The 15104-nt window shown below is 48.5% G+C and overlaps 1 protein-coding gene across 1 annotated transcript in view; it reads left to right on the forward strand.

Annotated features, from left to right (window-relative positions):
* The window catches only part of SLX9 (SLX9 ribosome biogenesis factor), a 39197-nt gene extending 26959 nt beyond the window's left edge, over window positions 1–12238 (forward strand). Inside the window, exons 3-6 of the mRNA XM_066189507.1 lie at window positions 4497–4565; window positions 7615–7768; window positions 10220–10288; window positions 11625–12238. Coding sequence (XP_066045604.1) covers window positions 4497–4565; window positions 7615–7768; window positions 10220–10288; window positions 11625–11751 — 419 coding nt within the window. The 3' untranslated portion in view covers window positions 11752–12238. The remainder of the gene's footprint in view (window positions 1–4496; window positions 4566–7614; window positions 7769–10219; window positions 10289–11624) is intronic.
* The last annotated feature ends 2866 nt before the right edge of the window (window positions 12239–15104 follow it).

Here is a 15104-nt window from a genome sequence, read left to right on the forward strand (position 1 = left end):
CATTCTCCCAAAGCTGGAAAGCCCTGTTTCCTGAAGGAGATCACACTGGTCTTGGAAAGTCCCTGTCATGGCATGTGTTTCCCAGGGCACCTGCCTGTGGGTGAGCCTTTCTGCATTTATTTGGTGGGCTTTGAAGTCTTCCACGTCAGGGAATGCTGACCTGTCCTTCTTCTTTTACCCTTTCTTCTTTTTACCTCACAGTAGGGGTTTGTATTGAGTTAGTCTTTAAGGTCCCTTTTAGCCCAAACCATTCTATGATTTCTTTGATTCTCTGAACCTGAAATAGCAATACCAGTCTCCTGCCTTGGTCAAGGCATTCTGCAGTCCTTGTGGCACGCTTGGCTCAGAAATCCACGTTCCCTGTGGCATTTTAGCCTTGGTTGTAAAAATAACCCTGAGCTGCACAAGTGTCTTTGGGAGCAGTGACACACCGGGCCACCTTGAGCATCCTCTGTGTGCCTGTCTGTGAAGGGCAGCCTCTGTTCTGGGCAGGGCTGCTGAGAACATGCAGGTGGGAAGGATGAGGACCTAAAATGGAAAAGGCCTTGGGCAGAGGAGGAGGAGGTGCTTTCACCTTGTGGCAGGGGCCGAGTGTGTCAGCAGGGCTTAAGACACACTATGGAAGGACAGACTGTCTCTGAAGTCACCTCTCACAGCCTGCTGTGCAAAAGAACATCCCTTGTGTGCTTCTGTGAGCTGAGTGGGAGCTCTGCTGCACTGGGAGCTCTCGTGCCCTTGCTGGCCCTGCTTTTGGAGCCTGGGGATGTTTACCAGGCCTGACAGAGCCGTGACCTTGGTGTGAGGACACGAGCTGCTCTGCTGCTCTGGGTTTCCAGTGAGAAGCCAGGCTTGGCAGTAGGCTTTGCTTCAAATAACCAGGGGATCTGAAGGGGCAGAGAATGCAGATCGCACTTTTTGTAGGATGCCTTTCACATTGGGGCAGGAGCAGCGCTTGTGTGCTGGTGTCCTTATTAAGTGTGAACAAAAACAATGTAGCTTGTTTTAGATCATGAAAAGCAAATGCTGTATCCATGGAGAAACGTGCCCTGGCCCAGCAGGAGCTGGCACCTTTTCCTCCAACACTGGTTCCCATGCGTGCTCAGGGTGTGGCAGGGCTTGGACTGGGCACAACCCCAACGTGTGTTTTCTGTGCCCACATACAGGTCCCAAGCTGTCCCTGGGGGCTCCCCCAGCACAAGAAGACGAAGAGCTTGGATACAGCCCCCTGCCTCTGTCCTTGCCACCTCCAAGCCTTGGTCACACTAGTGACCCTTCTGCATCAATGCTTTTGGGAGCAGTGGAGCTGGAGGTCACTGATGGGGAGCTGTGGGTTGGGTGGGATGAGGGCAGGGAGCTGTGGAGCATCCTCTCTGCCAGAGGATATCTTGGCTGGCGTTCTGCCTGGCCTGTGTTGTCCCTCAACTCTGCTCCTAGAGGAATAAGAACACCTTCAGGGGTTGTGCACTGACAGCTGCCAGGTCACAGCACTGCTGCCTGTGCCCCAGGAGACTGTCCTTACCATTTCCCAGGCTCTTCCATTGGACAGGAGTAGTGCACAATTTACAAGTGACACTATGTAATTTAAAAAAACAGCCCCAAACCACACCCAATATTCTGCTTTTGGATGTAGTCTGACTTCTCCTTCATGAACTCATCCCACAGCTGTAGGCATATGCTCATTCTTGCTGTTACACAACTGAGGCTAAAATTAAAACATCTGTTGTTATTTAACTTCAGTTTGCCAAAATACTATGTTTTGAGCAGCAACAGCTTTACTGTTATGTATCATCAGGGTTTTGGAGGAATAATTAATGTTACATGTTGTTCCTTAATGACTCATATCCCAGGTGGAACTTTGCAGGAGGGGGCAAATGCCTGGTGCTGAAGGACTCTCCTCTGTCCATGTGGCATTGCACAGGTTTATTGAATATTTCTGCTCGTGGCCAAATGCTCCAAGTAATGCAGTTTCCTGGAACTGTCAAACCCCCTTGGTTGCAGAGCCAAAATTAAATAGTGGGATCTTGGGGCAGGGAAACCTGTTAGTGTTACAGCTTTAACTCAGTCCAGCTTCTCTCTCAATGCCTAGAAAGGATAAAATGGGGATTTCTGAGGTAGGGTTTATAGATATATTTAGTCTAAGGAGTTCTTTATGAAAAGTAGTCTCATATATATATATATATGTGGGAATATATATATATATATATATATATATATATATATTCAATTTTTAGTCTTAGTCTTTTCCCAAAAAACCCTCAAGATTTCTGAAATTAAGGAAGCCATCCTCAAAAATCTGCTTCTCTGTCATGAAAGCAGGATCCTGAGGGTTGCCAGGAGTAGTACCAAATGCTTGATGTAGGTGGCAAAAAGCTATTGTGTGTTTTTTTTAATCTATTTGTATCTGGCATGTCTTGTGCTGCACAGATCAGAGGGAAGAAAGGAAAAAAGTGTTCTTGCTAAAACAAATAATTGTCAAGTTTACAGGATGGAAATTACCCTTAGCTAATGTAATGGGGTTTGCTCACCTTTCCTTCGTGCACAGGGTTCCAAAGGCAAGCGTTGTTAAATTACCTGTGGAATGGGCTGGAGAGGGGGACTAAACCCTTCTCATTTCACAGGAAAATAATGAAAATGGAGCTGCAGTTTGGCTTGATCTGAGAGGTGCTTGCAAGCTAAATAAAAATAAAAGACTACCTTGGGGACAGTCTGTGCTGTTAATTAACCAGCTAAATTCTGCCTTCACTGTTCTCCAGTGGGTTTCCAGCCGTTTTGGCACTCGGCATTGCAACTGGAAGCTGCCAAACACAACTTTGCACCTTCAAGCAGCTGAACAGCCTTCTGAGGGCAGGCTGGGGTATGGAAATTGGAGTGTCTAGGGAGCCTAGTGATGGAAAAGGGCAGGAACTGGCTGCTGGCTGGCAGGGGAGGGATACAGCTCCTTTCCCTCAGGCACCCTCTGGTTATCTGTGGCCACCTTCCCCTGGCCAGCAGCGAGCCTGGGTTCCTGCCAGGAAAACAGCTTTTGTGTTGCCTTAAATATTCCACTACCGTTTTGGGGGAAAGAAACACCAACCCAAACCTGAATTGCTGTTATTACTAGATTTGGCCAGCTGGCTGAATTGGACCTTTTTCTTTTCATTAACAAGGGCTGCCAGGCGATGTTTTTCCAGTGAAGTCATGAGTGTGTTTCCAGATGAGGGGCAGATCTTCCCAGCACTGCCATGGCTGAAATCTGGGCAGGCTGGAGCAGCTGTGGTGTCCTGTGCAGGCAGCCTTCTGGAGATCATTGGGGTGGGATAATAATTCCATAATAATAATACTTACGTGATAACGGACTATAATTCATCCTTTTTTTTCCCCTTGAAACCACAGAAATGTGGGGTGATCAGGGATAGGCGTAACTCAGAGTTGGTTATTGGACCATGCAATTCGTTGTTTCGGCATCTGCTTCGGTACCACAACAAACACGGGTTTAGTAAGTGCTTTTTGGGAATGTATTTTTCTGGGAAAACAGGCTGTGGAAGCTCCAGCTTCATTCTCCCTGTCTTTGAAACTCAAAACACGATGGTGATTGTTGGTTTTATGGAAAAATCCCCTTGGCCCCAGCAGATTTGTTCTGTTCTTAAGAAATTACTACAGGATGCTTTTGTTTAAATCATCCTTTAAAGGATCTGTAGCTTCAGATAAATTATCTTTGATGAGTTGTTTTCATAATTGTATTGAAATCCTTTCTCCTCTTTCTTTTGGGGGTGGAAAAAAAGGGGATACCTTTTCTTCCCCAGACTTAAGAATAATCTAAAGTGCGTGGTGTGATCTTTGGGGAGCTTGTTACTGAATCAGAATTCTGGTATTTCCAGCACATTTCAGGAGAAAAGTTGGCTAAAGTCAATTTTAAACACATGAGATGAGATATAATTTTATAGCACTTGCAACAGATCTCCAGTAAAAATATTTGTGATGGTGTTTTACTTTATATTGGATATCAGTGCTCGACAGCTGCTTTCCAAATACTGAATTTGGTAAATAGTGGGTACTAGTGTTTTTTACAAGCTGCTCCTTAGGGCTGCCCTGGATATATTTCAGAAATTTCTCCTTGTGAGGTTGGGGAGGCCCTGGCATAGGCTGCCCAGAGAAGCTGTGGCTGCCCCATCCCTGGAAGTGTTCAAGGCCAGGTTGGACAGGGCTTGGAACAGGCTGGTCTGGGGGAAGGTGTCCCTGCCCACAGCAGGGGGGTTTGAAATGGGATGAGCTTTGAGGTCCTTTCCAATCCATACCATTCTGTGATCCTGTGCTGATGATCTGATCTGCTTAATTGTTTCCTTTTTTTAACTCACAGCGAGGCAGACTTGATTTGTTTGGCTAAAAGCTGGGGTGCAGTGTAGCCCCTGGATCTGCCTGCAGCCTGCCTGCTGTGCCAGCAAGTTCAAAAGCATCAAGGCTTGAGCAGAATCTGTTATGCAGGAGCCAGGCTCCATCTCATCTCTCTTCTCTTCTAGGTGTGGAAGAAAAAAATGTTCTTTCCAAAAAAGAGAAGATGAAGCTGAGGAAGGAAAGATGGCTGCAGAGTGAGTATTCCTGTGAAATGGCATCAGAGAGCATAGTTCTGATGGATCTCTGTACTCTGGGTTTGGGTGACAGTGCTGGAAGAAGCTGAACGCTTCTCAGAAATCTTCACCCCTCCCCAACACTGGGATAAAAGTTCCAGGTATTGTTTCTCAGTGTTCAGCACCAAGAGTTAGTCATTGCCCCAGTCCCACTGTGGATTTTTTATCATGTGTAATGTGTGACTACATAAACCCTTTGTTTTTCCAGAAGAGCGCTGTGCCCATGTAAGTTTAGCACATTTTTCTGCCTTTTAAAACTCTGGCACGGATGTGAGTAGCTGTCTTGTGGAGCTTCTCCTCACCCAGGAGCCGTGGGGATGGCAGCACAGGCTGGAGCTGAGCTCCATGCTGCCAGCAGCTAATCCCAAACCTCTGTGGTGAGACCCTACAGTGGGCTCTCCTGCCCCCTCAGTAAGGGAGAGCTGTGGACACTGCTGGTTGTGCTCTTTCCCACATGCTGCAGGTCAGTGAACCCACTTACCAGACAGTCTGGCCTTTCTGGAGGCAGTGAAATATGAGCTAAACAAACCCAGCCCATGGCAGAAATGCTTCTCTTTCCTATATTTGCTTTGAGTGTCTTAGTACAGTAGGGGACTGTGCTGTCCTACCCAGTGTAGTTGCGTAGGGATTCCTTGTGTCACCTGAAGCTGTTCTTGGGACAGGCTTTTCTCCTAACACCTTCTTGCCCCACAGAGGTGGACGCAGACTGTGTTTGGGGCAGAGGGCTGTGGCTTTCTGCTACACCAAATGCTCTCTGTGCCTGAGCTCTGAGCCCAAGTTCATTAACCTTTGATTTCACCAGTTGCACTGCAGGTGTGTCTGGCTCTTCTTAGATAAAAAAGTATGAATTTAACATGCATGTCTGAAGGAAACATCCTCCCAAACAACCAGCCAGCAGCTGCTGAGCGCCTTGACATCTTGCTTGGACACAAAAATACAGATGGCTGTGCTAGTCAAGGTCAGCTGCTTTGGAAAAGCCCAGGAGCAGGATCCCTACACGGTCTTATTCCGGCCCTCCTGATGCCTTTGTAGCATCAGTCTTTCCCAGGATCATGTGTGCTGTTTTGGCCCTGCTGTGGCCTCTTTCTCTTGGCTCTGAAATTACTAAGATGGGGGAGTAGGAGTGAAATGCAGAGGCTTTTCTTTGAAGAGAGCACAGACAGTAAACTCCAGGCCAAATTATCTGTCTTAAGAGATACTAGATGTTAGAAATGCTTCGCAGGAACGGAAGTACCTAAAAGCTCTGCCAGCTCTTTGTGGAGAAAGAGCTTTTTGTCCCCCAAAAGAGAACCCAGCTTGGACTGCTGAAGTTATCCCTACATCTCTGTTTTCCTAAATCTGAGTTTGTTGTTTCTTCTTGTCCCAGGGCTGCTTTGGAGACACTGGCTGCCAAGACCCTGGGAACCAAAGATCAGCCCAGTAGTGCAAATGCAAAACTTTCTTCCATTCCAATAAGTAATCTTAGGAGAGACTAGAGAGAGGGAAAAAACTTATGTAATGGTTCAGACATTAGAAGTATGCACATTTAAAAATACATATATCGCATGGCTCCTCAGATGAACAAGACTTCATAGGAAAAGAATTTGGGATGTTTGCGCAGAATCAGGTGTCTGAAAATTTTCAGCACGTACTGTTTATGAAAGCACTGAAGTAGTCAGCTTCATAAAGCCAGACCAAAAAAAGAAGTAATGCAGAACAGAAAGCTGTGTTCTTGGCAGGGAGTGCTGTGAGGAGAAGTGTTTCCAATCCTGATTTGTCACAAACATCCATGTGCAGCAGAACTGTAGTTCATGGAAAACCGTTGCTCTTCGACTCGGCTGAGTTGGAGAACGAGCAAGGGGAAGGTATTAAAGGAGCCAGCCACTGAATTTGAGTTCTGCTTCCTTGACTGTGGCAGCAGGATTAGACCCAGGATTGTGGTCTGTAAGTGGGACTGGCTGCTTTTGTGCTCCCACCAAAAATACTTCTGGCTGCTGTGGCCGTGCTGCCTTGGGAGCTGTTGGCCTCCCTGTGTCACCAACAGCCCCATGGCTTCTGGCACACTGTCACATCCTCACAAGGAGTTTGTAGCTCAGCACTGAGGCGGATCCTTGCAGCTGTCCAAGGGACTTGTGGGTCAGGTGGGGCATCTTGGAGTTCAGCTGGAGGCCTGTAGCAGTGCTGGGCTTTTGTGGGCTGTCCTAAAGGACATATTCTGCGGCTGCTCACCCTGGAAGCTGCTGGCTTTGAAAAGTGTGGGCAGCTGTGAGACTTACTGCTACATCAGGGAACCTCAATGACTGAGACAGGAGCCTGTGGCTTTTAATGCCCGCCTCCTAAGGCAAAGGAGACAGAGGTAACATTTGTGGTGCTTTCTGTGCCCACACCCTTGTCAGAGCTGCTGCTGGGAGAGGGGGAAACGTGGTCCTGAGAAAAGCCATCAGCATCTGCCACTTGGTGCAGTGCTTTTCCCTGGGTCCAGTTCATCCAGCATCTGACTGCTTGCACTCCACAATGAGTCATGAAGGTGGAACCTCGGCTCGCTTCAAACTAAGTAAACCACTGACATTAAGTCCCATCTTTTCTGCTTGTGCTAGGAGACTGTTGTTTGGTCCCAAGAGCAATGCAGAGAGGGGGCTGTGCCTGTTTAAGGCCAGATGTGGAACTGGCTGTATTTGGGCTGTCCCTTCCTCTCTTGTTTCCCAATTCTGTGCGAGGTCAGTGTGGTTTTTGCCACACCAGGACTCCTGTGCCATTTTGCTGTGAGCAATGAACACTTTGGATGGGATGGAACAGAGCAAATCTGTCTGGGAATTTCACTTCCCATTCCAATGTCAGAAAGGATGTATCTAATTACAAGCAAGTACATCAATGGAGGGAACGACCCAACTGCATTTTGTTAATTTCTTCCCTGGTTTAAATCACTTCTGGCCTATTGTAAATGGTAAAACAACTTACGAATTTCTTAGCTTGAGGGTTATCTCCTGCAGGTGTTTCCCCTTCTTCCATTAATGCCTTGTTTCTGATGCAGAAATAGAAAGTGTAAAGTTGGCCAAGCAAAAGCAAAAAGCTGAAGCGAAGCGGAAAGCAACTCCTGTGGTGGGAGACATGCAGCCCTTGATGGAAGCCCTGCCTGAGCTCTCCTTCCTGACCACAAGTGGCAGGGAAAGGAAGCCTCTCAAAAGGTATGTGCCATTTAGAGCTGGGCTATGTATTTCCCCTCTTCCTGCGGGGTCAAGTGTCCTTCAGGTCAGCTTGGAGCTACAGGCAGCGGTCAGGAGAACAGGGTCTCGTTCAAAACTCGATTTTAGCCTTTTCGTGTTTCACTTGACACAAGAAAAAAAGATGAAATGTGTCTTCTGAACCCACAGCTGAGAGGGGAACCACATTGCTTGGAAGAGGTTTGGCATGAGACAGGCTGGGAGCGTCCAGATGTCCTGGGAGTTGCAGGAGTGGCACGTAGGTGTCTGCATTGCAATGCTGCTGAGCTCACCTGATAACCTCGTCTTGTGGTGTTGCAGCCTGACATTCCATCCTTCCAGACCTTCAATGCAGGCTTGACCCTGAAGCAGTTCAAGCCCTTTGAGCAGTGTCCTTTGTGCCCTGGCCAGAATCTTTGTTGTCTTGTAGTGTGCCTTTGGCCAAGAGCATGGCTGAGTTGACTGCTCCCTGTGCACTGTCTGCTCCCTCTCTCCCTATCCCAGACCTTTGCCAAAAGCTTCTCCTTTTAGAAACCCCAGTTGGCACAGTGGAGATGGGAGTTTGACATGTCACCTACATTGCCTGTGACCTGCTAACCCCAAACCAGCCTCCGCCCTTGGTATTGGCATGGAGGAGCTACAGGCTCTTCTTCCCCTTGCTGGCTTCTGGCTTCCTGAATGTCTGTATAGAAGTGTTTGAAATAATCAGAGGAGGCTTTTATAGGATTTGAATCATTACAGAAAGGAAGGGTAATACTCTGGTGATTTGTCAGCAGTATTAATAAAAGATTAGATTCTCCAGGAATTTGATCTCCTGCAGGGTAAAAGCGCATTACAGGGAGGTTTTTATTCTGTTTTATAATGAATGAAGGCAATGAAGTGTAATGAAGCTGAGCTGCTAACAGGGTCCAAGTGAACAGGCAGCGTGCTGGTGGTTTTGAGGGGAAATCCAGCAGGGAATGGACCCTAGAATAACTTTCCTTTAGGCTTTGTCACCCTCTGCAGAGCTGCTCACCTCTGAAGGGACTGCCTTGGTGACTTGGTGGTACACACAGATTTGGCAAGCCCTGCTCTGGTGACCAAGGGCTGCCATCCAGCTTGGATGAAGAAAGGATTTTCATGAGCTTCTGTGAGCATTCCAGGCAAACTAGGACCAGAAGTTGTTCCTGTGCTGAGCTGTTCAACATGAGGAGAGGAAAATGAGCAGGAGCTGATTGAACAGAGATGGGTGATGGAGATGAGCGACGTGAGGGAATTTGAGGCAAGGAAAGTAAGAAGAAAGGAAGAACGGGGGGGAAAAAAAGGCAAAATAAGAGGATGGAGGGTAGCATGCCAGAGAGGGAAATAGGAAGAGGAGGTTACTGTAACAAGAGACAGATCCTGCTCTCTTGAAGAGGAGGTGGGAAATTGTTGTGTTTCCTGACCTTACGGCAGATCACCCTTTGGGGGTGGCCGTAGCACCCACCAGTGTGGGAATATTCCTCCTTGATCCCTGCTGCAGCAGAGAGGTGGAATGCAGGCCCTCTTTCTCCCCCTTGGCCTGTGTGCTGGGACTCTGCTTCAGGGCAAATTGGGGAGGAGCTACCCACGGAGGCAGAGCCTTTTCCAGACCTCTTTCTCCTGTTAACTTTCACATCTGTGTAATCCTGGCAAATGGAAATTTCTTCTCCTTTCCCTAATGTGCAGTTCTACCAGCAGCTCCCCTTGTGCACCACAAGTCCCAAAAGCAGTCTCTGTGCTTCCCCTGTGTCCCTTGCTGGGGCTTAATGCTGGCTTTGTGGTAAATCTCTGCTGCTGCTTGGCACCGGGCATCACGAGGGATGGTATTACACCTCTGGTCTCCTTGGACTCTGCCCAGGAATAAGGAATGCACAAAGAGATGGCAGATCTATATCTCCTGCTGTACTGTCTTGCATTACAGCATGTTACATCCCAGTGATCCCACTGCAGGAACTAAAGCAGGGCTGGCAGCTCCCTCCTCTTGCTGAGTATCCCTGGCACTGCCTGTAGCGGATGGCTGTGGAGGCTGGAGCTCTGTGGTGTCAGCAGGGAACATGAGCTCTGCAGAGGTGACATGTGTGCTGGGGAGGGGAGGTTCCATGGGATCTTTTCTCTAAGCAAGGGGTTCAGTTTGACCTGGAGGTCAGTGATAAGCAGAAAGTGATCTGGGCATGGACAGCTAATGACCAGTCCTGGCACTGAGCGATCTGGTTTTCCTGTAATGCCCCTGCTCTGTCAGCCTCGGGTGGAAGGAGTTGGCATTTTCCTGCAATGCCTATGGAAATAATTGCCTTTCAGGACAATTTCCATGCAGGACAATTAATTACCTGTACTTTCTGGAAAGGCAGATGCAGAATCCCTGGATTCTTTCCATCTACACAGCCATTGCTAAATGAATGCTCTAACACTCCCTTGTTTTGTTTCTTCTCTTCGCAGCCGCATAAAAGCAAAGGCAGAACCAGCAGACTTCTCTCTGATGAAACAAGCTCAGAAATATCAGCTCCTGTAAGTACCCGGTTGTCAGTGTCCAGTTCCTGCTCAGCCTCCTGGGATGGCTGAGACTGGAAGGGACCTGTGGGGGTCACCTGGTCCAACCCTTGTACTCAAGCAGGGTCACCTAGAACTGGTTGCTCAAGACCCAAGTCCACGTGGCTTTTGAATGTCAACAAAGATGGAGAACTTAAATGTGTCCAAGTAACTCCTGGAGTTAGTCTGTTGGGTAGTTTATACTGGCCATCAAGAGCTTCATTTTCCCTCAGCACAGCTCTCCTGGGGCTCCTGGGATCTCTGTGATCTGGCATTGTTTGCTTTCTTGTTTCCTGGCTTTCTGTCAGTTTTGAGTCATTCAGCTTCAAACTGAGGCTGAACAGTCAGGCTACAGATCCAGCACTGCTCTCCATGAATACCTTCTCTGTCAGAAACAGGCCAGTGTTGGTGCTGGGATGCCTTTCTTGCTTAGTTCTGTCTTGCTTTACTTTTTTGTGGTCTGGCAAGTCTGTGGGAGGGAAAAAGTAGAAGGAAGGTCTTGAGGTTTTCTTTCCCAAGGTATTAGTTCAGATGAGAGGTTCCCTAAGCCTCACCTTATTACCCCGACCCAAGCTTCAGGAGCATTGGCTCCTCTCTCTGTTCCTCTGGCAAGAGCATGGATGGGGAGGGTGGTAGCTGAGCACTACCAAGTGTTTGTCTGGCAAGGCTGTGCAGAGCCTGGCAGTCTGAGGGAGATTCAGATGCTGTAGTAGATGTGGCTGTGTGAAAACTCAGGGTTTTTTTAATACTCCTGCTCTGTTCTTGTCCTTCCCTGCTTGCTTTTAAAGACAGGGCTATTTCCCCAGGAAGTAGCTGTGACCAGGCATGCAGAGGTAATTGTGTCATGCTCTTCCTATGGTGTCCAGCTAGCGTAGCATGTAGGATTACCAAGGCTCAGTGTTCAGCAGTAAAGAGAGTCAGTAGATGAGCTCTCTAAAGAGAATTTGATTTTTTGCTGGTGCAATCTGAAGTCATTTTCATTCTTGGTGATTCACCAGATCCACAGTCTCTTGTTTCTGGTTTACTCGGGAAGAGCTCTAAAAAAAAACATTCCCAAGTGATGCTGGACACTATAGTGATTGTTTGTGTCTCTGTGGCATGAGATCAAAGTCTCTGGCTCCCATGAAGCTGGCAGCAATTTGAGCTCTGCCCTTGGCTGAATTGGTTTATTCTTGCACTGTCTCTCCCTGAGATTTACACCCAGGATCACTCTTGTCTCAACAGAAATCTGCTGCATTATGTCTTGGTCCTTATCTGCTCAGTTCCTTTCACATGAGGCACTTAGAGAACTGGTGTGTTATTTTTCTTTCCTCAGAGGGGAGGAAGTGGCTCGGTTTCACGAGGTTATCACCGATCCGGAGTACAGAGCCAACCCCCTCCTGGCCATCAGCAAGCACCTCTCCAAGAGGCTGGGGCAGGGGGAAGAAGGGGAACCCTTTTAGAGCTTCAGCTGTGAAAGGAGCACATCCCCTGGCACGACATCCCAGCCACTTTGGTCCTTGGAAGCAGTTCAGCGGATGATGAAAACCAACAGCCCTGCTTTCTGTCTGCAGGAATAACACAACTCTCCTGACAGGGGAGTTGCTGCTCCTTTGCAGACAGTCTGCATGGAGCAGAGTGTTCTGTGAGATTCTTGTGCAGGCATTAATCTCCCTGCAAAGTGTCTTGATACATTTGCTCTTCTTGTGAGCAGGCATGATTTCTGAAATTGTGCCAACAACATAATTGTGTCTGTTTTCTGTCATTCCCCCACCTCTTCCTGACAACTCTGAGAAGATGTTCTTGCTTCCTCTGTTGGGATGGTTCAGGACCCCAAGCCCTGGAGCCCAGGAGGCTTTTAGAGTTTGTCATAACCAATGCTGCTGCTGCTCATAGACGTTGTTTTCTGTGAGAAATTCAGCTTTGGAATAAACACACTTTCATACAGCACTGAGTTTGTCTGGCTCTTGTTTTGGTAAATAGGAATTGAAATATGAATTTATTTCCTTCTCTGGAAAAATGACTTAAAATAATTGTGCTTTCCAGGTGTACAGTGAATCAGGCAATGAGAAATTACTGCAGATCATGTCTAACTGATGGACTTGCCTTCCCCCTGCCCTGGAAGCACGTGCTTCCTGTTGAGTGATGCTCACCTCTTTTGCCATTTGTGGCATTTTTGGCCTGCCCTGTAGAAGACATCCCAAAACGTCCAGCCTGCAGGTTGTGAACTTCAGCCAGTTGTTTTTGGGATTGGGAACTTCTAGAGCAGGCTTTTCCTTTACCAAACACCAATGCTCACAAAATCCCAGTGAATGTTCATGGGGGACAACTGAAGGCAGGGCCATTCTCTATTAGACGTGATCCTGATTTGACACCCAAAAATACCAGTGCTGTCTTTTGAACCTTAAAAATAGTTTACTGATGCTTCTTAACTTTGGTAAAGCAGCCTGCTGCAGCTGACTCTGACCCAAGTTAGTGCCTGAAAGCAGCTTCAGTGGAGGTGGCTGGCACCTTGGTCATACTTGTCTTGCCTCAGTAGTAGTGCTGCTGCGGTTGTCTCTCTGGGCTGGCACTGTTGAACAAAGGCTTTGTCTGGTGCCTCTTGGCTCTGGCAGTGCAGACACTGTCGCTGACTCTGCCTGTTAGGGAAATGCCACTCCTCTTCCCACAGGGCCTGCCAGGAGCTTCCTGCTGGCAGAGGCCACGGAGAGATGCCGACTGTGACCCATCCTCCATTCTGTTGCTCTCAGGCTGGCCAGCCCCAGGTGCAGCCCCATTCTTGTGCTGAAAGGGAGAGAAGGGGGGAGATGAAGAAGGCAAAGACGTCCAAGAATTTGGGTTGTTCAGCCTGGGCAAGAGAAAGCTCTGGGGAGACTGAGCCCCCCCAGCCCCAGTGTCTATAGGGGCTTCAAAGAGGGGCTGTGGACAAGGGCCTGGAGAGCCAGGACAAGGGGGAGTCTTCACGCTGCCAGAGGGCTGGGTTAGATGGGATAGTGGGAAGAAATTGTTCCCTGTGAGGGTGCTGAGGCCCTGGCACCGGTTGCCTGGAGAAGCTGTGGCTGCCCCATCCCTGGAAGTGTTCAAGGTCAGTTTGGAGGGGGCTTGGAGCAGCCTGGTCTAGTGGAAAGTGTCCCTGCCCACAGCAGGGTGGTGGAACTGGATGAGCTTTAAGGTGCTTTCCAACCCAAACCATTGTATAATTCTCTCAGTTTGTGATTCTAAGTACAAAGGAGGATGGAAAACTGCAAACAGCAATGAGATAAGAAAAGGAACAGTAACAGCAACAATATTAATAAGAGTGCAAAAGAGGGGATGATTCATGTGCAGGAATGCTCACCCAGACCCTGAGACAATGAACGATGGCAGACGATGCTGCTATGTTTTTCTTTGACTGCAAGCCAGAGTGTCCTTACCCCCCACCCTGGTGAGGGGAATAATCCCTGGGTCCTAGTCAAAACCTGGATATACCTCTGCAAAACCAGCTCCAAGCACTTTGGAGCCCCCAAAGGCATCACTGTCACAAAAGGCTCTGTGTGTGTAGGTCTCTCCAGGGTGGCACCAAGGTAGGATTCTTACCCCTCAGGCACCTTTAGGTGGCTACAGTCAGAGCTGGTCACTGGAAATTTGGACACCAACAGTGGAGTTGTCCAGCACTTTTTCCTTGCTCAGGCTGCTTGCTAGCTCCCATTCTTTTCCTTCAAACCTCTGGGAGCCAACAGAGCTGAAGCCTCATTATCTGGAAAACAAAGGGATGAGTGGTCTGGTAGAGGCAGGTTGAGCAGAGTGGTAGCCCTTGATCTTCGTGCACGGCACCGTTGTGCAACACACTCACACCTTCCCTTCACCTTGGATGGGCCGTTGCCCATCCTGTGGGCTGTGTGTGTAGCTCTGAGCCCGCTGTTTGGAGTTGTTGGTCCCCCAGGAACTTAGCAGCAGTTAAACATGTGAGTGTTTAGAGCTCCAGTTCACAGCCTGCTGCTGCAGGCATCTCCTGCCCCCGCCATCCGAGCAGTTGAGCAAAAGGACTTAAAATCTGCCAGGAAACAGGCGTCTGAGACACAAAGTCGCCTTCGCAGTTGGCATGTTTTCAGGATGATAAAAGCTTTCACGCCTTTTTTTTTTTTTTTCTTTTTCTTTTTTAGATAGCAGGGTGGGAAAAAAATAGCTTCCAAGCTGTAAGGAGTAGTTGTGCCAGAGGGGTGGGTGGGGGCCCAACCCGGCAGCTCCAGACTTGGCAAGAAGTGAGTAAGCAGCGAATGCACCTCAACTCGGCGCTGGAGAAATTTGGGGCTACTTTTTTGAGCTGTTCTCTTTCTTGGTGGGAATTTCGCCTTTGAAGGCTGTTCAAAGAGCTGTGTCTTAAAGTGGGAGCCAGGGTATCCTGTCCATCTGGTGGTACCAGTGGATATTTTCAGCTACACGCAAAGCAGTGGGTGGAAGGGGATTCTCCCTTCCCATCAGCTCATGGGTGGTGTTGTCGGTGTGCAGGGATATTTTTTAATATCCCGGCTCTTACTACTCCCACATTTCTCCGTGGATGGCCCAGTGGTTAGTTCCTGCTGCAGCAGGGCAGCAGCACAGCTCAGAAGGGTGCAGTGAGTCACACAGACACAGTCCCAGCCTCAGCCTAGGAAATCCCTTGGGTTGTGAGCACGTAGCCGACCTCCTTCTTCCTTCCGCTTGCTGGCTTGTCTGCCCTGGAAAGTTTTCCTTACAGACCTCATACAAGTCCTCTTTGCCTGTGGAAAATGTGACTTCTGGGCAGAGAGCACTTCTGCTTACGCTCTGTTTGAAGCCATGAGCTGCCTTATGTGCC

The sequence above is a fragment of the Chamaea fasciata genome, unplaced genomic scaffold (genome assembly GCF_029207755.1).
Source record: "Chamaea fasciata isolate MVZ Bird 193981 ecotype frontalis unplaced genomic scaffold, bChaFas1.0.hap1 SCAF_8, whole genome shotgun sequence".
Classification (NCBI taxonomy): Eukaryota; Metazoa; Chordata; class Aves; order Passeriformes; family Sylviidae; genus Chamaea; species Chamaea fasciata.